Source organism: Pipistrellus kuhlii, unplaced genomic scaffold, assembly GCF_014108245.1.
Source record: "Pipistrellus kuhlii isolate mPipKuh1 unplaced genomic scaffold, mPipKuh1.p scaffold_m20_p_26, whole genome shotgun sequence".
NCBI lineage: Eukaryota > Metazoa > Chordata > Mammalia > Chiroptera > Vespertilionidae > Pipistrellus > Pipistrellus kuhlii.
This window is the reverse complement of record NW_023425525.1, coordinates 1-19,229: the sequence shown is the minus strand read 5'-3', so window position 1 is coordinate 19,229 and position 19,229 is coordinate 1. Positions and strand designations below refer to the sequence as shown.

The following is a 19,229-nucleotide window of genomic DNA, read 5'->3' as shown; positions in this document are numbered from 1 at the left end:
GTTTTATTTCATTTTTTGCTCAATAATACTAACAAACAGCAGACTCTAATTTTGGCTGTTTAATCTCCCAACTGAACCCCATTACTCAAGAAGCTAAGAAAAACATTGTTTTTAGGTTTTCTCACTGGGTCATGCTATCTCCCAGCCCGCTGGACTTTCCAGCGTCCCTGGCACGTAACCCGCTCCTATTTTACGAGCCGCCAGCTGTCCAGCAAGCTCTCCGGAGAGGCCTCTCGCAGGGAAGGTCTGGGGGTTACTGACCCGCAGGAGGGACAGGGCCCGCTGCCTTCCGTACTCACTCGGGACTGCAGGGTGTGGGACAGGGACCTCGGAAGTGAGGGGAGGGCTCGGACAGACCACCAGCAGCCCGAGACACAATCCCACCACCCCGCATGGCGAGGGCTGTGTTTCCGATGTGGGTGTCGCCTCACAATCACTAAGCAGCTGCCTACCAAGTACCTTCACCGGGGAGACGCCTTCCCCACTCCCCATGGACACCAGACTAACCGGCAGTCTGATCGAGGGAACCAGCACATCACAACATGGAGCTGTGTCCCATCCAAGACCTCCCTGCCATAACGAGTTCTTTCCTGGCAGTTTTGTCAAATAAAAATGACTATATATTGACATTCTAGAGCACATGTGTCAAACACAAGGCCCGCGGGCCAAATCCGTCCCGCCAGGCCTTGCAATGTGGCCCGCACCGCGCTGTCATCACTGCACTCCGCTGTGTTTCCATCACAATGACAGTTTATGACTGTTCAGTAAACCATTCGGCCTGCGATTTAGGCTGGACTTTAGATTTTGGCCCCTTCTCTGATGGAGTTCAACACCCCTAGTCTAGAGGCAGGGTCCCTAGCCTGGCCAGCAATCAGGACTGATTAGGGCCTTCCTTCATTGTGCACCGCCCCCTGGTGGTCAGCGCACATCATAGTGATGGGCAGGTCGAACTCCTGTTCTCCTGGTCGAACTCCCAAGGGGACAATTTGCATATTAGGCTTTTATAGAGATAATTCTCCCCATATCACTGCCCCAGCATTTCTTTGTTGTTGTAAGACTTCACACACGCATGCACACACATGCACATACATACATGTATACATATACGTACATGTACATACATACACATGCACATGCACACACACACTCACACACATGGAAGAGGTGACCAGGCGAATGTCAGCGCCGCTGCTGCAGGTGGACTGGCGGGTGGCGAAGCGGGGCCCTGACTGGCTCTTTCTGCCCAAACCGCCCGGGGCTGCTCCCCGGCACCTGGGTGCCGCCTGGGCCCGCATCTGGCTCCAGCAGCGCGGGGCAGTCGGTTCCCCTGCGGTCCGGTCCGCGGGCCGCGCTGACCCACAAGCTCTTTGCCCGCTGGCTCCTGGGCCGCGCGCGCCCTCTGTCGGCCGCACGGAGAAGGGTCGCGCAGGCCGCGCTCGGAGGTGGCGGACGATTCTCCCCATCCCAGGGCAGTGCGCCCCGACCTGGCCCCAGCGCAGCGCGCAGACCGCACGGACAGGAGGACCCCAGTGTCCCCAGCGCGGCGCACCGGACAGACCTCAGGGCGGGGCCGCCACTGGCCGGGAAATGGCCGGGAAAACCCCGTGGTCAGGCTGCTGGTCATTAATGACATTTACTTTTAGTCCCCGGTTGTGGACGGAGGCCCTGCTGGAGCCATCCTGGGGGGGGGGGGGGGGGGGAACCTGAAACAGGTTAACCTCCCACAAGCCCGGCTCAGCCGCTCCCCGCGGGCCCGCTCTGCCCGCCCTGTCCGCTGGGACCCCGGGGAGGGAGGGAGGGAGCCCCGCTGTGAGCAGGGACCCGGAGAGCGGAGGCCGCGTGCGCACCTGCAGATGCGCGTTTTGGGACCAGATGTGGGGGTGCGAGTGGCCCGGCGGGTGCAAACGGAACCCTGAGACTTCGTTCCCCGGACCAACGGAGGTGCCGGCTCAGAAACGTCTTAAATCCCCAGCCTCGTTTAAATCCCCTTGAATGTTAGAAACTTTGCCAAGTACCCCAGGGAGGAGCAGCGCGCCCCGTCTCCCCCGTCTCCCTGGCACCCCGTCTCCCCGGCACTCCCTCTCCCCGGCACCCAGATCTCCCCTGCACCCCGTCTCCCCGGCACCCCATCTCCCTGGCACCCCGTCTCCCCAGCACAGGCTCGCGGGCGGCCTCCCCCGGGACGGGACGCAGACGGAGAAGGGCGCGGAGAGCCGGGGTGGCGGGGACGGGGGGGGGGGGGGGACGCTGGGGTGGCCAGAGGCACCAGGTGGGTGGGTGCTAGAAGCGCCTGGGTCCTGGGGCCGCGGGGCGCCGGCGTGCCCACGGGGAGCAGGTGCTCGGCGGCCGCGCTGCGCCCCCGATGCCCCGGCCCCGGAGCGGTGGACGGACCCGAAGCCCGGGCTGCGCCCTCCCGCCCCGTCTCCCCCACCCCCTCTCCCCACGCCTCGTCTCCCCCTGCCCCCTCTCCCCCGCCCCGTCTCCCCCACCCCGCGCCGACCGGGGCGTGTCCTCGGGCCTCGGGCCTCTATATAGCGGCCGGCGCGCCCGGGCCGCCAGATGCAGCCTGCGGTGCCGGCAGAGGTCTGAGGTCTGACGGACGCCGCTCCTCCCCGGCTCCTCCGCTCCCGGCTCCCGGCTCCCGGCTCCCGGCTCCCGGCTCCTCCGCTCCCGGCTCCCGGCTCCCAGCTCCTCGGCTCCAGCTCCTCCGCTCCCGCAGCCGCGCCGACGCTCCCGTGCTGCGCCGCGCAGCCCTGGCTGAGCCGCGGAGCCCCGCAGCGGGCGCCATGCCGCTCACACGCCCCGCGCTCCTGGCCGCCGCGCTGGCGCTGCTCCTCGGGCTGCCGGCGGCGCGGGCCGGGGCCGGGCCGGGTCCCGGTACCGGGGCGGCGGGCGCGGGCCCCGTCGTGCGCTGCGAGCCCTGCGATGCCCGCGCCCTGGCCCGGTGCGCGCCCCCGCCGGCCGGCTGCGCGGAGCTGGCGCGGGAGCCGGGCTGCGGCTGCTGCCTCACGTGCGCGCGGCGCGAGGGCCAGGCGTGCGGCGTCTACACGGAGCGCTGCGGCGCCGGCCTCCGCTGCCTCCCGCCGCCCGGCGAGGCCCCGCTGCGGGCGCTGCTGGAGGGCCGCGGGCTCTGCGCCAACGCCAGCGCCGCCGCCCGCCCGCCCGCGCCAGGTGAGCGAGCGCCCGTCCCCCTGTGCCCCAGTCCCCCCGACCCCCGTTCCCCGTCCCCCTGTCCCCGGGCCCCGTCCCCCTGTCCCCGGGCCCCGCCCGCGCCAGGTGAGCGAACGCCCGTCCCCCTGTGCCCCAGTCCCCCCGTCCCCCTGTGCCCCCGGTCCCCGTCCCCCTGTCCCCGGGCCCCGCCCGTGCCAGGTGAGCGAGCGCCCGTCCCCCTGTTCCTCTGTCCCCCTGTCCCTGAGCCCCGCCCGCGCCAGGTGAGCGAGCGTCCGTTTCCCGCCCCCCTATCCCCAGGCCCCCCGTCCCCCTGTCCCCCCGTTCCCTGTCCCCCCGTCCCCCTGTCCCCCGTCTCCCGGTCCCCGTCCCCCTGTCCCCGGGCCCCGCCCGTGCCAGGTGAGCGAGCGCCCGTCCCCCTGTTCCTCTGTCCCCCTGTCCCTGAGCCCCGCCCGCGCCAGGTGAGCGAGCGTCCGTTTCCCGCCCCCCTATCCCCAGGCCCCCCGTCCCCCTGTCCCCCCGTTCCCTGTCCCCGGGCCCCCCTGTCCCCCGTCTCCCGGTCCCCGGGCCCCGCCCGCGCCAGGTGAGCGAGCGGCGGCCCCCGGCCCGGAGGGCGTCGTGGGGAGACGGGCCCGGCGCCAAGTGCTTGTAAGCGCAGAGCGCCGTCCCGACAACGGCCCGAGGCTCTGCGGGAGGGAGCGGGCTAGGGTCAGTGTCGCCGGAGGGAAGATCCGGGGACCCCGGGCCGTAGGCGTGGGCTGCGCTGCGGGCTCCGGACGCGCTTCCGTCCCACGGGGTGGGGAGGGGTAGCGCGTCCGCCGCGGACAAGGGGCGGGCGCGGGGCTGAGGGGCGGGCGGCGGGGCGCGGTGGGAGGGGGCCCGCACCGCACCGGAGTCCCCTCCGAGCTGGCCCTCAGGAGGAAGCGGGTCTACAAGGTGCCCTCCCCCCGGGCAGGGCGGGGGCAGCACCCGCTGCCACACCCGCACCCTCCGGTCACCCAGCTCTCCTGCCCGCACCCTCCCGCCACCCAGCTCCCGCCCGGGAGGCCGCAGACGCGCCCGGCGCGGGGAGCGGGTTTCGGAGGCGGGAAGGGACGGGGAGCCCCGTGGGGGCCCGGGGAGGCCTCAGAGGGAAGGTCGGTGGGTTGGCTCTGAGCCTCCGCTCGGCCAGGGAGTCCCTGCGGCTGCGGAGCCCGGGGCGGGTGGCCTCGCCGGCGGGCTCGGTGCCTCCGGAGAAGCCGCGGCCCCGGGTGGGTGAGGGGGAGGCGTGTGCGGGTCCCCAGGCGGGACGGCGCGTAAAGCCGCCAGCGGCCACTGCTCGGGGCCCTGTGTGCCCAGCGCGGGCTGGGGGTCCTCCCGGCGCCCCCTCCCGCCGCCGAGGGGCGCCCGCACGGTGTGGGCGGCGGAGTGGCTTCCGGGCTCCGGGGGGCGTTCTCGGGACTCGGCGCTGAGGAGGAAGGGCTTCCCCTCCCGCCGCCGCCGGAGCGGGGAGGCGGGGAGGAGCTCATTTACATAGCCCCGCCCCGGGCCGGGGCTTCCCGGAGGAAGAGGACCGGAAACGGAAAGGAAACGCAAAACAGCCTACCGCTAGGAGGGTCCGCGGTGCGGACGGTGCTCCCGGCCGGGCCCCGGGGACCACGCAGCTCCTTCCCGGGGGCGGGGCCTCCCGGGGCGGGGCCTCCCGGGGCGGGGCCTCCCGGGGCGGGGCCTCCCGGGACCTCCGAGCGTGGAGCCGGAGCACCAGGTCTCCCCGCCCCGCGGGGCCTGGGAAGCTCCCTCCCCGGCACCGCCCTGCTCCCGGGAGCCCCAGGCCCGGGCGGGCGGCCTCCCTGCCGGCCGGGAACAGTCAGCTGGAACGGGGCGCCGAGCTCCCCGGCGGAACAAATTCGGGGCCGCAGGGTCTGGGAGATCAGGGGGTGCGGCTCGTGGGAATGACGTAGCCGTATGGCCGCTGCTCGGCTGAGCGGACCGGGTGGGAGAGGGGTGTCCGCCCTGTCCCACAGCCGCCCGGCTCCGCCCGGGAGGAACAGCGGGCGCTGGCGCCTCCAGCCTCACGCGTGCTTCAACCTCAGCCCCCAGGGGCGGGTTTCGGGGAGAAGGGGGTGGGGGGCGTCCAGGCTCTGCTCTGCTCCCTCCCGGTAGAGGAGGGGACACCTGCCAGCGAGGCACCTACTTGGTCAAATCTCTTCTGATCTCCAGGCAAAGCAAGTACCAGGGCTGCTAGTGTGAGAGTGGGACTCTATCAAGTGTTTTCTTTTTCTTAAATATTTTTTATTGACCAGAGAGAAAGGGAGAGGGCGAGAGAAACATCCATGATGAGAGAGATCCACAGATCGGCTGCCTCCTGCACACCCCTCACTGGGGATGGAGCCCGAACATGGGGCCTGAGTCGGGAATCCAACCGAAACCTCCTGGTTCCAAGGTCGAGGCTCCAGGTGTTTTCCCAGAATGACTCGGGATGGCTGAGTGGCAGTGCCCGAGACTGACCTGCTCAGCCCTCAGCTCCTGTCTCCGTGTCTCCCCAGCAAACGGCAGTGAGGCGGAGGAAGAGCAAAGCGCAGTGACCGCGGGGAGCCCGGCGCTGACGGGCACACACTGGGCCCCCGACTCCAGGTTCCACCCCGGCCACACCAAGATGGACGCCATCAGGAGGGGGAGCGCCAAGGACAGCCAGCGCCACAAGGTCCACTCGGGGGCCCAGAGCACCGTCACCCAGAACTTCTCCTCCGAGACCAAGCAGGACACAGAATACGTGAGCGTCGCCTCCTGGGGTGGGGGGAGAGCTGGGAGCCCGAGGGCACCGGCTGCTCTGCACCCCGAGCCGCGGGCACACCCGGTCCAGGCACAGGGGCAGCTGCCAGTCCCCTAACGCCCAGAACGGGGACCAGGTGGCCCGGCCCTAGGGTCAAACCCCGGGGCGTGCCCAGGCCTCTGGGCTGGAGAAAGGCTCACATGCCCGGCTCTTCCTGTGCCCCTGGCCCCTGGGTGTCCCGGGAGATCCCGGGGCCGAGCTCCATCTCGGACACATGGGTGGGGGTGCCGGAGTTCCCACGGGCGCCGTGATGGCCGAGTCAGGCCACAGCACCGCTGGTCCCCCCGGGGGCGGGCGGGTGGACTCCATAGTGACCGTCCACGCCCCCAGGGGCCCTGCCGCCGGGAGATGGAGGACACGCTGAACCAACTCAAGTCCCTGAGCACCCTGAGCCCGCAGGGCATCCACCTCCCCAACTGCGACCGGAAGGGCTTCTACAAGAGGAAGCAGGTGAGCCTCCGTCCGGCCTCCACCGGGTGGGGCCCCTCCTCCGCCGCCCCAGGGCCCTGCTCCCCTTTGTGAACCCGCAGGGACACGCGCCCAGCGCCTGCCCGCTGTCCCCGGCCGCAGTCCCGGTGGGCGGCCGGGCGGGCATGGGGCCCGGCAGCCGGGGTCACGCCGCCCTCTCTGCCCCCAGTGCCGCCCGTCCAAGGGCAGGAAGCGCGGCTTCTGCTGGTGCGTGGACAAGTACGGGCAGCCCCTCCCCGGCCAGGACCCGCGGGGCCGGGCGGACGTGCACTGTGACGGCGCGGAGAGCCCGTGACGTGGTGAGCCTGCCCCGGGCTCTCCATCTGACAGGGCGGGCTGGCGTGGTCAGGGGGAGGACAGGCCGGAATGCTCCCGGGAGAAGGCGGGGGCCTGCCCACTGAACCACACAGGCAGGGCCTGGGCCCCCGGGTCGGAGCTCAGAGGCTTTCCCTGTGATGGAGCCCTCGCTTCCCAGTGAACTCTCTGGCTTTAAAGAACCTAATTCTAAGATGGGATCTTGTTATTGATCTGATAGAGGAAGGGAGGGAGAAACCAACAAGGAGAGAGAACCATGGACCGGCTGCCTCCTACACGCCCCACGCTGGAGATGGAGCCCATAGCCCGGGCCTGTGCCCTGACCAGCAATCACACCCTGACCTCCCTCCCGGTTCATAGGTCAACGCTAACCACTGAGCAACGCCAGCTGAGCCACGCCAGTTTCTGAGTTAAAGACGAGCCTGATTGTGCTCCCCTCCCCCCGCCCCTGTAAAATACATAAGGATATTCTGACAACCTGTGGTTAATAGAATTTTAATAAAGTTCATTAAACCTAACTCAAACAATGACTTTAAACCATTCTGAAGGCCATCACATCCAATATTCTCTTTGACTAAATGAAAGTTACTGGTGGAGAAAAAGGAATAAATACATTTCCTTTCGTGTCCTCAAGACGAATGTGAGTCGACAGAAGGAAATTGCCTGTTTAGGTGTTTTCTTTCCTTGCAAGTTGTTAAAGGCAATTCTAACTTTGGGGTGACTGGAAGAACATAGCAGGCAGCCCAGCCGGGAGCTCAGTGCTTGAGCATCGACCTATGAACCGGAAGGTCACAGTTCGATTCCTGGTCAGGGCACAGGCCCACGTTGCAGGCTCGATCCCCCATGTGGGGCGTGCAGGCGCAGCCCATCCATGGTTCTCTCTCATCATCGATGCCTCTCCCTTCCTCTCTGACACCCATGAAAACATGTTTTTAAATTGCTAGCATCCTGCAGGCCCTCGCTGTGTGAGCAGGCGGCCTGCCTGTGCCCAGGAGGTTGGGAGACTGACGTGGGAGGAGTTAACCACCGCATTCCTCTCTCTGTTTCAGTTCCTCGAACTCCAGCACCGACGGCACCACAGACGGCCACGGCGGTGACCAGCAGTGGCCATGGCCTCGAGCACCTCTCTTTCTCTGGCGAATCCATTTCCTTTAACCCCTCCTTTAGGGTGAGCCCCCCGAAACGCCAGCGGTGTGCGGAGCGGCTCCCTGCCCCAGCAGCCAGGGCACCGCCTGACTTTTCTCATTGCCGCTTCTGGACCTCCCATGAGCTCAAGCTCAGGCCGGGCCTCAGGCTGCCCGGGACCCCGTCCGCTGGCACAGCCCACCGGGACCTCACGCCCGAGCACCCCTGCCCCATGGGCCTCCCGGGACCGCCACCCTCTCCCTGGGGTGTCTGCACCTCTGGACACACCTGCGAGGAGCCGAGGCCTGCGCCCCCCTGCCCCTCTGCCCACCAGCGAGCTCCTGCCCTCAGGCAGCCGTCCGCTTGGGACGAGTGAGACCATGAGGTGGAGTCCTGCCTTTTTTTTTTTTTTTTTTTTTTAAGACCAAGAAGGTGCTCAGACGGGGCACCTGGAGACGTGGGTGGCCCAGCAGGCTCCACAGGGCAGGGAGGGGGGTGGGGGTGGAGAGGTTGGCTTTGTCCCCAACAGCACACAATGCTCGGGCGGCAGGAAAGGGTGTTTTCCACTCACAACTCCAAAGCCAAGGCGGTTTCTGAGGATAGGCTCCTCAGAGGCCAAGGTTTGCTCATCCCTCACCACATGTCCTCCTTACACAGTGTAACACGTATGAATAGCCATGTATCTAGCCAGATCCCGGAATCCCCCTCCTGATTCCCGTGTTCAGAGAAGCGCCTCGTGAGCTGTCACGCTGCACTCACCGCACCCACACGTGACGGGACCTGGAGCCAGGCTCGGTGCCCTCGGCCAGGCCAGGGGGTCCAGGCACTGCCTGCCTTTCGCTTTCCTTTATTTTTTTAATCAAGTTTTTTAATCAAATAAGGTATTTTGGAGACGTCGGTCTCACCATGTATTTATAATTGGTCAATAAAGTTTTTACCGTGGAAAACCCTCCCCTGTCGGCGGCCAGCTCGCGGTGGGAGGGTCCCACGTCTCAGGGGATCACGGTGAGCTCCGGGGGGTCTTGGCGGGGTCCTGGTCGTGCAAGTCAGCAGGTCGCCCCCAGGCCCTGGCGACCCTGGGGCTTGTCCCCAGCGCCCTGCCGGCCCCGCCCAGGCGCAGGGGGCACGCGGCCTGGGGTCTGGGCTTGAAAGGGACCGGTGGCAGGAGACCCGGGGACGCTGGGACTCCGGGGATCAGGGCGCACTGGCTTCCAGGACCCCGGTGCCTGTCCTGCCTGCGCCCTTAGCACCCAAGTCCGCCCTCACCCACTTTGGGTGCGAGCACACGCGAGCATGCGCAGTCAGCCGGCTGGTCAGAGCCTGTGTGGTCAGAGCATGCGCAGTCTGGGGGGCGGGACCCGCAAAGCCCTGAGCCGGAAGTGAGGGCGCACGTGTAGGGCGGGGCCTGGCGCCCACGGGATCAGGATCCCGGGTTCGCCTTCCTGGGCACCCGTTTCACACCCCTTCACCCCGACCTCTGCCACAGTCACCCCTTGTCCGCTCGCCTCCCAGTGCACCCCTGCCACCGGGTCTCCCGGCTCCCCGCGCCGGCAGGCGGACCCCTCCGCTGCCCCTCCACCCCCACCCCCCGGCTGCCCTGCCCGCCAGGGTTGGGCTTGCGGCCCCCACACCCAGAGCCGCCCTGAGTGCGCACGCTGCTCCCCTCGCGGCGTCCAGGCCCAGCGGGCAGGTGGGCACCGACTGCGGTGGGCAGTCCTCAGCCCGGAGAGGCCTCTCTCGTCCCGACTCCGGGCCGCAGGCAGCGCGGGGCGCCCGCCGCCCAGGGACGTTCCTACCCGGAATCCTCAGGACGACGAGCAGATGCAACTGTCATGTGACCCCGACACGCATGCGCACAGGCAGGCAGACGCGCAAGGCACACACGTGCACACACATACATGCGTGCGCACAGGCAGGCGCACAGACGCTCACACAGGCACACACATGCACACATGTGCGCGCACACACGCAGGCGCACAGACGCGCACGGCACACACGTGCACTGGGGGGGCCTGGTGCCCACGGCTCGGTGCAGGAAGGTCCATGGTGTTTCTACTTCTTCCCGCCTGGTCCCTCAGGAAGGGGCCCTCCCCGCGGGGGTGGGGCCAGGACCTGGCTGAGTGCTGTCAGGACACCGACACTGAGTCCAGGACACCCCTGGGGGCCTGGCCGAGGGGGCAGCTGGCAGCCGGGGGCCTGAGGGGGCGGCCCGGGGAATGGCTGGGGCTGTGAGAGAGAGACCTGCACCCACTCGCGCTGGGGCTCAGGCCTGGGGCACAGCCAAGGTGGGGGCAGGGTCAGGAAAGCAAGCAGGTGACCTCGGAGGGGCAGCGAGCCTGGCGGTCTGGCTCAGCTGTGCCAGGGGCAGGCAGTGCCCGCCTGTGGCCATGCAGCGTGGGGCAGAGGCTGAGGGAGGAGGGGGGAGCTGGCCCAGGAGCGTCTCTGCCAGAAGCCCGGCCTGTTTACCGGCGGGAGATGGGGTGGCCAGTGGGGCAGTGAGGGCGGCAGGAAGTGGGAGGGGGCCCAGGCCGGGGTGACCACAGCCTGAGAGGCGCAGCGGCTGTGGCCGGGGGACGTGGCGGCGCAGGGGGAGGGCACAGAGGTCCACAGTGGCAGTGCTAATAGGCCGTTTATTGTGCACGTGGTGCGAGCCTGTGACAATGCCTCCCCTCCTTCCTGCAGCCCTCACCCCCTCACCTCCCGCTGACCACCGCCCCCGGGGGGGCTGAGTGCACTGCGCACCAGCAGAGGCTCCGTGAGGGACCACCCAGCGGAGTGTCCCTGCCCAGGACAGCCACTGCGAGGGTCACCCCCTGGGCAGTGTCTCCGGCATTGAGTTCAGAGCCGGGTCCTTGCGTAGAAAAATAAACTCGGTGAATAAATAGACAACAGCTTCGGAGCAAGCAGCGGTGGAGTACAGAACACCCCTGCCCTCACACAGGCCGGCGTGTCGGAGCGCCAACACACGTGGGCCTCAGCGTCCCATGGAAGGAGGCGGGCCCTGGAAATACTGCTCGCAGTTGGGGTCCCCTTGCACCTCCGCGGACCCCGTGATCCTCTGCCCGTTCCAGGGGTACACGCACCAGCAGAGCCCCAGCTCGCCATGCAGGGTGGCCATGCACTGCAGAACGGGGGGGGGGGGGGGGGCAGGTCAGAGCCGCGGCAGGAGCTGGAGGATGGGGCTCCCTGCCCCCCGCCCCCCACGGAGAGCCCAGGGCTGGGGCTCAGACCCTGGCACCGCCCGCCCGCCAGGACCGGCCGAGGGCACGCCCAGCGCCCTCCGGGTCGGTGTCCAGCGAGTCCGGGGTTCCATGCGTGTGCCGCCCGGCGTGGTGACCCCGGGGCTGGCTGCCTCCCACCCCGAGGAGGGGCCCTGCCTCCCGGGCGGGCGGGGGCTGGGGATGGGGACGTGGCTCGCGGGCGGGGACCCACCTGCTTGGAGTGGTACAGCCCGTCCTGGTGGCAGTTGGGCAGGTAGAAGCTGTAGAGGCCACCGCCCGCCTTGGCCTTCTCCTCGGCCGCCTTGGCCAGCGCAGCGTGCAGCTCCCGCCGGCAGGGGTCCTGGCGGGCAGGACAGTGGATGGAGGAGGAGATGGAGGAGGAGGAAGGTGACATCCCCGACCGGAGGCAGGAAGGGGGCCGTGTGGACTGGGGGACCCCCGCTGCCCTCCCCGGCCGCCGGCTCTCCCTGTCCCCCAAGGGCCCCGGGCTCTGCCTTGGGTTAGGGTTGGGGTTAGGGTTGGGGTTGGGGTTGGGGTTGGGGTTAAGAGGAAGGTGGGGGCCGTGCCCTCCCACCAGGACACCCCTGCACACCCACGGGAGCTGAGAGGTCTCCCCACTCCTTCCCTTCACCCGCACGCACCCCACCCCACCCCACCCAGGCTAGTGGGGGCTCTGATGGAGGCTTAGCCTCAGGTTTCTGGCCATTAGCACGGAGGCGGCACCTCCGGTCCCTGTCGCCCTCCAGTGGCGGGATTAGGCAGGGCGCCCGGTGAGGGGGACGGGCGGGGGAGGGGAAGGCGCGGCCTGGCAGGGGCGGCTGGGGGTCACAGGCCCCCACCGCACGCGTGAAAAGGGCGCAGTAAGGCGGGGAGGGCGGTCCGCCCTGCGCACTCTCCGCTCCGAGTCCCAGGCGCACAGCAGCCCGGGCCGCCCACCTTGGAGTCCTGGATGTCGGAGATCTGGAGCTGCTGCATGTCCTTGTAGACTCTGACCACGTCCCACACGGTGGACAGGCTCCCCGGGCTCTCCTTCTCCGCCTCTGCGGAGGGAGCGCGGCCCTGAGCGCCCGGAGCCCCCCACAGACGGGAGCCCTCCCGCGGCCCTGAGCGCCCGGCCCGCCCCCCGCCCCTACGGAGCCCGCTGGGTCCCAAGGCGAGGCCCCTCCACCCCAGGCCCCGCTGCCCCGCCGCCCCGCCCCGGCCAGCCCTCCTCCAGGGCTGGGGCTGAGGTCGCTCCAACCCCTCCTGCCCCGGGGCCTTGCGGTGATGGGGCTCCTGACCGGCTTGGGCTCCAAACTCTGGGCGCGGGCGGGGGCTCCCCTGGCGGTAGCTCCGGGCCCCCTGCGCGCCCAGGCTGGCTCCCGGGGAGGCGGACGGGGTGGGGGGAGGCGGGCGGGGGGGGGGCGGACGGGCGCACCTGCGGCCTCGGCGCTGGGCTCGCTGACCGGCGCCTCGGGCATGCACACGCCGCGGCCCCGGGCCAGCGCGCGCAGCGGCCGGGTCTCCCCGGGGCGCGCCCGGCAGCGCAGGCCGGCCTCGCAGCGCGCGGACGTGAAGCCGCAGGCGTCCCCCCGGCGCAGGGCGCACGCGGCGCAGCAGCCGCAGCCGTAGGGCCGGGCGCGCTCGCGGCAGGAGGCGGGCACGGGCGGGCAGGCCGCCAGCCGCTCGGCGGAGCAGGGCGCGCACTCCCACAGCTGCTGCTCGCCGGCCGCGCCGGGCAGGGCCGCGCCGAGCAGGGCGGCCAGGGCGGCCAGGGCGGCCAGCAGCGGCGGCGGCGCGGCGGGGGCGGGCATGGCCATCGGGGGCGGCAGGTGCTGGCGGCGGGCGCTCCGGAGTGATGCTCCGGGATGACGGCGACAGGAGCCCGCGCCTTATAAAGGGCCGGGCCGGGCCGCACCTGCCGGGGGTGATGATGGGGGGGGGGGGGGGGGGGGGGTGATGACGGCCGCCCCCGGGCCGGTGTTCCAAATAGTTTGTTTTGCTCCCGTGCTCGGGCCGCGCCAGGCGGGGCGGGGGCGGGGGCGGCCGGGTCGGGCTGTTTGTCCGCTGGTTATGAACTCCCGCCCCCACCCCCGTGCAGCGCTAAGCGGACCCGGAGCGCGTGGCCAGGGGCGCAGCTAGCTGTGTGCCCCAGGAGCCCTGGCCCAGGGAAGCCCACCTCTCTTTCCCTCCCTCCCTCCCTCCCTCCTTTCCTTCCTTCCTTCCTTCCTCCATTCCTTCCTTCCTCCTTCCCTCCCTCCTTCCTTCCTTCTTAACTTCCCTTCCTTCATTCCTTTCCTCCTTCCCTCCCTCCTTCCTTCCTTCCTTCCTTCCTTCCTTCCTTCCTTCCTTCCTTCCTTCCTTCCTTCTTTCCTTCCTTCCATTTTTATTGATGTCAGAGAGGGAGAGGGAGAGAGAAACACCCATGATGAGAGAGAATCACTGATCGACTGCCTCCTGCACGCCCCTCACTGGGGATTCAGCCGCAACCTGGGCCTGTGCCCTGAAGAGGAATGGAGCCCTGACCTCCTGGCTCCTAGGTCCAAGCTCAACTGCTGAGCCACACCGGCCAGGCCCCCCCCCCCCCCCCCCCCCCCCCCCGTTTTCAAATGGGGAAACCCGGTTCGGGGAGAACAGGGCGGCGTTTAGGACTAAGGCGTCAGCTGGTGGTGGCTCTGCAGGTCAGAGGCTCCAGCCTGGAGCTCCAGTCTCCCTGCCTTTCCCCAGAGGGAGACAGGGGAGCCCCTCTCTGGGCGAGCCAGGTAACTGTACCCCCAGAGGAGAGGGCTGAGGCGGATAGAGTGCCCAGGCTGCAGGGGCACCCAGACCCCAGGCACCCAGAGTCCGGCCCCTGGGACTTTCTGACTCAGACCAGATGCAGTCAGGAGTCAGACAGCAAGGCCTTCTCTTCAACTAAAACCCCTCTTTCCAGGGTCTTCTCCTGGGCTGCAGGACAGATGTCCCAGCCCCTTCAAAGACTGAGGTGGCCCCACTGTCCCCAAGAGCTGCTGGTTTTCTGGGGAGCCCAGGCCCCCAAACCAGGCATCCCTGTATGTACTGAGGGAGAACAGTAAACACGCAAGTTGAGTACAATTTCCAAGGGAAATGAAAATGAGAAGGTACATGCCCGGTCAGCATGGCTCAGGGGTTGAGCATCGACCAGGTCACTGGTTTGATTTCCAATCAGGGCACATGCCCGGGTTGTGGGCTCCATCCCTGGCGAGGGGGGGGGGGGAGACACACACGCGTGTAGGAGGCGGCCGGGTCCATGATTCTCTCTCATTGTTGAAGTTTCCATCTCCCGTCCTCTCTGAGATCAATAAAAATATATTTCAATGAGAAGGCACAGGAGGCCCTTGTTTGTGTCCATACCCCGGTGAGTAGCCACCTCCCTGCCCTCTGAGTGGGCTGAACGGGGCCGGTCAGGAGACGTCTAGGCCTCCGGCTCACACACCTGAGCCTCCTCGCTCTGTGCAGCAGGTGCTCACGGACCGACAAGAACACCCTAAAACTGACGTGCTGAGGCCTCCAGGGGGCACGCCCACAGCGCAGCCTCCCCAGCAACAAGCAAAACAGCCATGGAAGAGAGGGCCGGGGGCAGTGGGCAGACAGCAGTGCCCAGGGGGCAGACAGCAGTGCCCTGGGGGCAGACAGCAGTGCCCAGGGGGCAGACAGCAGTGCCCTGGGGGCAGACAGCAGTGCCCTGGGGGCAGACAGCAGTGCCCAGGGGCAGTGGGCAGAGAGCAGTGCCCGGGGGCAGTGGGGGTGGGCAGACAGCAGTGCCTGGGGGCAGTGGGGGGCAGACAGCAGTGCCCGGGTACAGTGGGGGGGGGCAGACAGCAGTGCCCCGGGGGGCAGACAGCAGTGCCCAGGGGCAGTGGGCAGACAGCAGTGCCCGGGTGCAGTGGGCAGACAGCAGTGCTGGGGACTGGGCTGGGGGCTGGGGGCTGGGGGCTGGGGGCTGGGCCAGGGGCTGGGGGCTGGGGGCTTGGCTGGGGGCTGGGGGCTGAGGGTTGGGGGCTGGGGGCTGGGGGCTGGGCCGGGAGCTGGGGGCTGGGCCAGGGGCTGGGGGCTGGGGGCTTGGCTGGGGGCTGGGGGCTGGTGGTTGGGGGCTGGGGGCTGGGGGCTGGGCCGGGAGCTGGGGGCTGGGCCAGGGGCTGGGAGCTGGGGGCTGGGCTAGGGGCCAGGAGCTGGGGGCTGGGGGCTTGGCTGGGGGCTGGGCTGGGGGCTGGGCCGGGAGCTGGGGGCTGGGCCAGGGGCTGGGGGCTGGGGGCTTGGCTGGGGGCTGGGCCGGGAGCTGGGGGCTGGGCTGGGGGCTGGGCCAGGGGCTGGGGGCTGGGGGCCAGGGGCTGGGGGCTGGGCTGGGGGCTGGGGGCTAGGGGCTGGGCCGGGGGCTGGGCTGGGGTCTCATGATGAAACCAGCAGGCCTTTGGTCACCGCCTAGTCCAGGCCTCCCAGCCCGGGGCTTACTCACGGCCGGGCGGGCGGGCGGAGCGTTGGGCAATCGGCTCAGAAAAACAATGCGGGGTCAAGGCCAAGGGCAGCCTGCTGGGAGGACGGGACCCTCCGGACGTGTTTTGAACCTGGGAAACAAAAATATGTTTTGCTGCTGGGCTGACGGGGGATGATGTCAATGCAGCCAAGGCCGCTCTGCCAACGAGGCACACACACACACACACACACACACCGCTGAAGGGCCTCCAGCGCCTCCCCACCCCCCCCCACCCCCCCACCCCACCCCCCCGCTGATGGGCCTCCAGCCCCTGCGTCTTCCAACCGGGTGGGGAGGCGCCTGCTCCTGTCACAGCATCACACCCAGGGCCGCACTGTGCCCACCGCCCACCAGCCCCCAAACATCAGATCCCCAGCCCCTGGGCACGGGACTGCTGCCCACAATCAGCAGGTGCGGGCGCACCCTCCCCCACGAGCCCAGCCTGCTTCTCTGGCCTGGCAAACCGGCAGCGACCTGGCACAGAGAGGGGGGCAGCTCCTCCATTACAGTCTCTAGTCCCTTGTGGGGCTGTCTCGCTCGCATCACAGTGTGCATTCACGGGGTGCAGCTGGCACGCAGGCATGGAGAGCTTTGGTCATGAGTGATGTTTGGTTTTTAACGCTCTCTGCAGCTGTGGACAGAGTCTGTGGTCTCGCCTTAGCCTGTGGTCATGAGGGGCCACATTAGCGGGTTTTTGAGTCTTAGACATTTGGTCATGACACAATTTTTTCATGTCTTGTTAGATTTGATTTGCTAATAGTTTTATAAGTAGACACAGGTGAGTATGTTTTTTCATTTTTTTTTCTATATATTTTTATTGATTTCAGAGAGAGGGAGAAGAGAAAGAGAGAGAGAGATCCATGATGAGAGAGAATCATTGATGGGCTGCCTTCTGCATGCCCCCTACTGAGGACTGAGTCCACAATTCCGCCCTGCTGTGACCTCCTGGTTCATGGGTCGACACCCAACCACTGAGCCACCCTGGCCAGGCCTGATTTGTTCCTATTTTGTTGCCGGCTTTTGGCTTCTATGTTCATGAGACTATGGGTCGGTGGTTGTTCACTTTTGTAATGTCTCCGTTTGGTTTTGGTGTCAGGGTAATGCTGGCCTCCTAGAATGACGTAGGAATTGTCCCCTCTGCTGCTGTATTCTGGAAGATTGAGAGGATTGGTCTGATTCTTCCATAAACATTCGTGAGTGCGTGGGGCTGTCTCCTGCCCAGGCTGAGCCTGGAGCACCGTGTCCGGACCCCCACCTGCTCCAGAGGGGCTGCCGGACACGCTGGGGAGGGCTGGGGACAGGTGACACTGTGTGACCAACAAATGTGAGACACACACTGTAGATTTCACAATGTTTCCGTTCACAACACAAACAAGAGAGCCTTCCCTGTCCTCAAACCAGGGTGCCCATGTGCCAGCAGGTCAGAGCACCCCGGGGTCAGGGGGTCAGGGCACCGTGAAGGGTCATGAAATCAGGGCACCTGGGGGTGGCCTAGTGCAGAAGGAAAACAGGACACGGAACGGCATCCAGGCCACCTGTGGGCAGGCTCTGGGACTTTGGACAGCCTGAGGCCGGGGCTCCCCATCTGGGCAATGACGGCCACGCCAGGTGAGCTCTATTTTTATTCTTCTTCTTCTTCTTACCGACTACGTGTTCTCTTCAGAAAAGGTGAAATGGATTTATTTTTTTAATATATTTTATTGACTTCAGAGAAGAGGGAGAGGGAGAGAGAGACATCAGTGATGAGAGAAAATCATGAATCAGCTGCCTCCTGCATGCCCCCACTAGGGATGGAGCCCACAGCCCGGGCCTGTGCCCTGACCGGGAATCGAACCCTGACCTCCTGGTTCCTGGGTTGAGGCCAACCCCTGAGCAGGCAGCCGGCTCAAGTGAAATGGATGGAAGTGATGTTAACATGTGCATCACCTGCCACGAGATATTGCCCATGTCACCATTTCCTTTTGGTGTCTTTGGTGCACTTTTTGAGTGCGCCTGTGTTTGTGTGTGTGTGTGTGTGTGTGTCTGGGGGGGGGTGTGTCTGGGGGTGTGTATGTGTCTGTGGGGTGTGTGTGTGTGGTCTGTGTGTGTGTGTGTGTGTCTCTGTGGTGTGTGTGTGTGTGTGTGTGTGCTATATGTGATTTTTGAAATGACACACACCACCTGTCGGTCGTACAGCCTTTCCATTTAACATGTCATGGATGCCTTGTCTGCAGGTGTGCGCCTGCATGCACGTGCTTACATGGGCGCACATATATGCACACGCACACACACAGGTGGCACATGGGCGGATCACTGGCTGCAGAGTCTTCCTGCCCTTGGATGAGCCCCAGCTCTGCACCGGCCTAGGGGCTCTTAAAGGTAACGCCCCTCCCACTGGGCAGAGAGGAGCGGGAGAGGGGGGAGGCTGCTGGCCTGGAACTGTGGTGGGCAGGGCCGTGGGGGCGGGGCCGCGGTGGGCGGGGCTATGTGGGGAGTAGGGCCGCGGTGGGCGGGGCCGTGTGGAGGACGGGGCCGTGGTGGGCGGGGCCGCGGTGGGCGGGGGCGGGGAGCGGGGCTGGGGGCGGGGCCATGGCAGGGGGCGGGGCGGGGCTGGGGGCGGGGCCGTGGCAGGTGGTGCGGCTGCGGAGGGCGGGGCCGCGTGGAGGACGGGGCCGTGGTGGGCGGGGCCGCGGTGGGCGGGGGCGGGGAGCGGGGCTGGGGGCGGGGCCATGGCAGGGGGCGGGGGCGGGGCTGGGGACGGGGCCGGGGCAGGTGGTGCGGCTGCGGGGGGCGGGGCCGCGAGGGGCGGGGCCGCGGGGGCGGGGCGGGGCTGGGGGCGGGGCCATGGCAGGTGGCGGGCCGCCTGGGCGGACCGCGTGGAGGCCCCCGCGCCAGCCTCCGCCTTCCACGCCCAGCCTCGCCACACGCAGGGGCGCCCTGACCTTAGCGAAGGGGGAACAGTGACGGCCCTCCGCCCTCTGCTCAGGGATGGGGGCAGGCGAGGAGCCGGGGAGGCCCCGGGCCGGCGCCGGTGCCCTGGAGCCGCCCCCTCAGGCTCAGCCTCCCCCCACAGCGGGGTAACAGCGGTCCCGTGGGTCAGTGCGGAGGGCGCGGGCCGGCGGTTGCGGTGGGCGGGAGGGGGGGACAGCGCTGGGCCGGACCCGCCCGCCGCCTGGAACGTGGCCTCGTTGCCTTGGAGACGGCGATGCCTCCGGGAGGGGTCGAGTGGGGGTGAGGCGGACCGGTGAGGGGGGGGGGGGTCTCACCTGCGGGAAGAGGAGCGCCAGGTGCGGACCCTCAGCTCGCGGGCCGCCGTCTGCGCCTGCGCCTGCGCAGCACGGGGCCGACAGGTGAAAACCCGCCAGGTGAGGCCCCGCCTGCGGCCTGCCGGGAGCGGGATGGAGCCAGGGGCGCAGGTGGGCAGGGGAGACGGGGGGCAGATGGGATGGGGGGCAGGAGGGATGGGGGCAGATGGGATGGGGGGCAGGAGGGATGGGGGCAGATGGGATGGGGGGCAGGAGGGATGGGGGGCAGGAGGGATGGGGGCAGATGGGATGGGGGGCAGAAGGGATGGGGGGCAGATGGGATGGGGGGCAGGGGGGATGGAGGGCAGGTGGGGGGGGGGCGGGCAGGGGCGGGAGGCGGTCCGGTCAGTCTGCGCTCTGGATCC

At 67.9% G+C, this 19,229-nt stretch overlaps 2 protein-coding genes across 2 annotated transcripts; one reads left to right on the top strand and one right to left on the bottom strand.

Moving 5' to 3' along the window:
* Positions 1 to 2,572: 2,572 nt before the first annotated feature.
* On the top strand, positions 2,573 to 8,834 carry IGFBP3 (insulin like growth factor binding protein 3). The gene is made up of 5 exons (XM_045587166.1): positions 2,573 to 3,171; positions 5,694 to 5,920; positions 6,311 to 6,430; positions 6,618 to 6,747; positions 7,813 to 8,834. The coding sequence occupies exons 1-4, from the start codon at positions 2,787 to 2,789 to the stop codon at positions 6,741 to 6,743; spliced, it is 858 nt and encodes a 285-aa protein (XP_045443122.1). The 5' UTR covers positions 2,573 to 2,786; the 3' UTR covers positions 6,744 to 6,747; positions 7,813 to 8,834.
* A 1,886-nt stretch (positions 8,835 to 10,720) lies between these two features.
* On the bottom strand, positions 10,721 to 12,906 carry IGFBP1 (insulin like growth factor binding protein 1). Its single transcript, XM_036453707.2, has 4 exons — positions 12,527 to 12,906; positions 12,046 to 12,149; positions 11,321 to 11,449; positions 10,721 to 11,009 (listed from the first exon to the last, which is right to left on the bottom strand). Exons 1-4 carry the CDS (start codon positions 12,900 to 12,902, stop codon positions 10,863 to 10,865), a joined length of 756 nt encoding a protein of 251 aa, XP_036309600.2. The 5' UTR covers positions 12,903 to 12,906; the 3' UTR covers positions 10,721 to 10,862.
* Between the last annotated feature and the right edge of the window lie 6,323 nt (positions 12,907 to 19,229).

Bases quoted from the DNA above. Each gene is read 5' to 3' on its own strand.
- IGFBP3 (XM_045587166.1), top strand. From the start codon at position 2,787: ATGCCGCTCACACGCCCCGCGCTCCTGGCCGCCGCGCTGGCGCTGCTC. The intron at 5,921-6,310 runs GTGAGCGTCGCC...CCACGCCCCCAG, and splicing joins CCAAGCAGGACACAGAATAC to GGGCCCTGCCGCCGGGAGAT. The intron at 6,431-6,617 runs GTGAGCCTCCGT...CTCTGCCCCCAG, and splicing joins GCTTCTACAAGAGGAAGCAG to TGCCGCCCGTCCAAGGGCAG.
- IGFBP1 (XM_036453707.2), bottom strand. From the start codon at position 12,902: ATGCCCGCCCCCGCCGCGCCGCCGCCGCTGCTGGCCGCCCTGGCCGCC. The intron at 12,150-12,526 runs GTGCGCCCGTCC...CTCCCTCCGCAG, and splicing joins GCCCAGCGCCGAGGCCGCAG to AGGCGGAGAAGGAGAGCCCG. The intron at 11,450-12,045 runs GTGGGCGGCCCG...CCTGCCCGCCAG, and splicing joins CCGACATCCAGGACTCCAAG to GACCCCTGCCGGCGGGAGCT.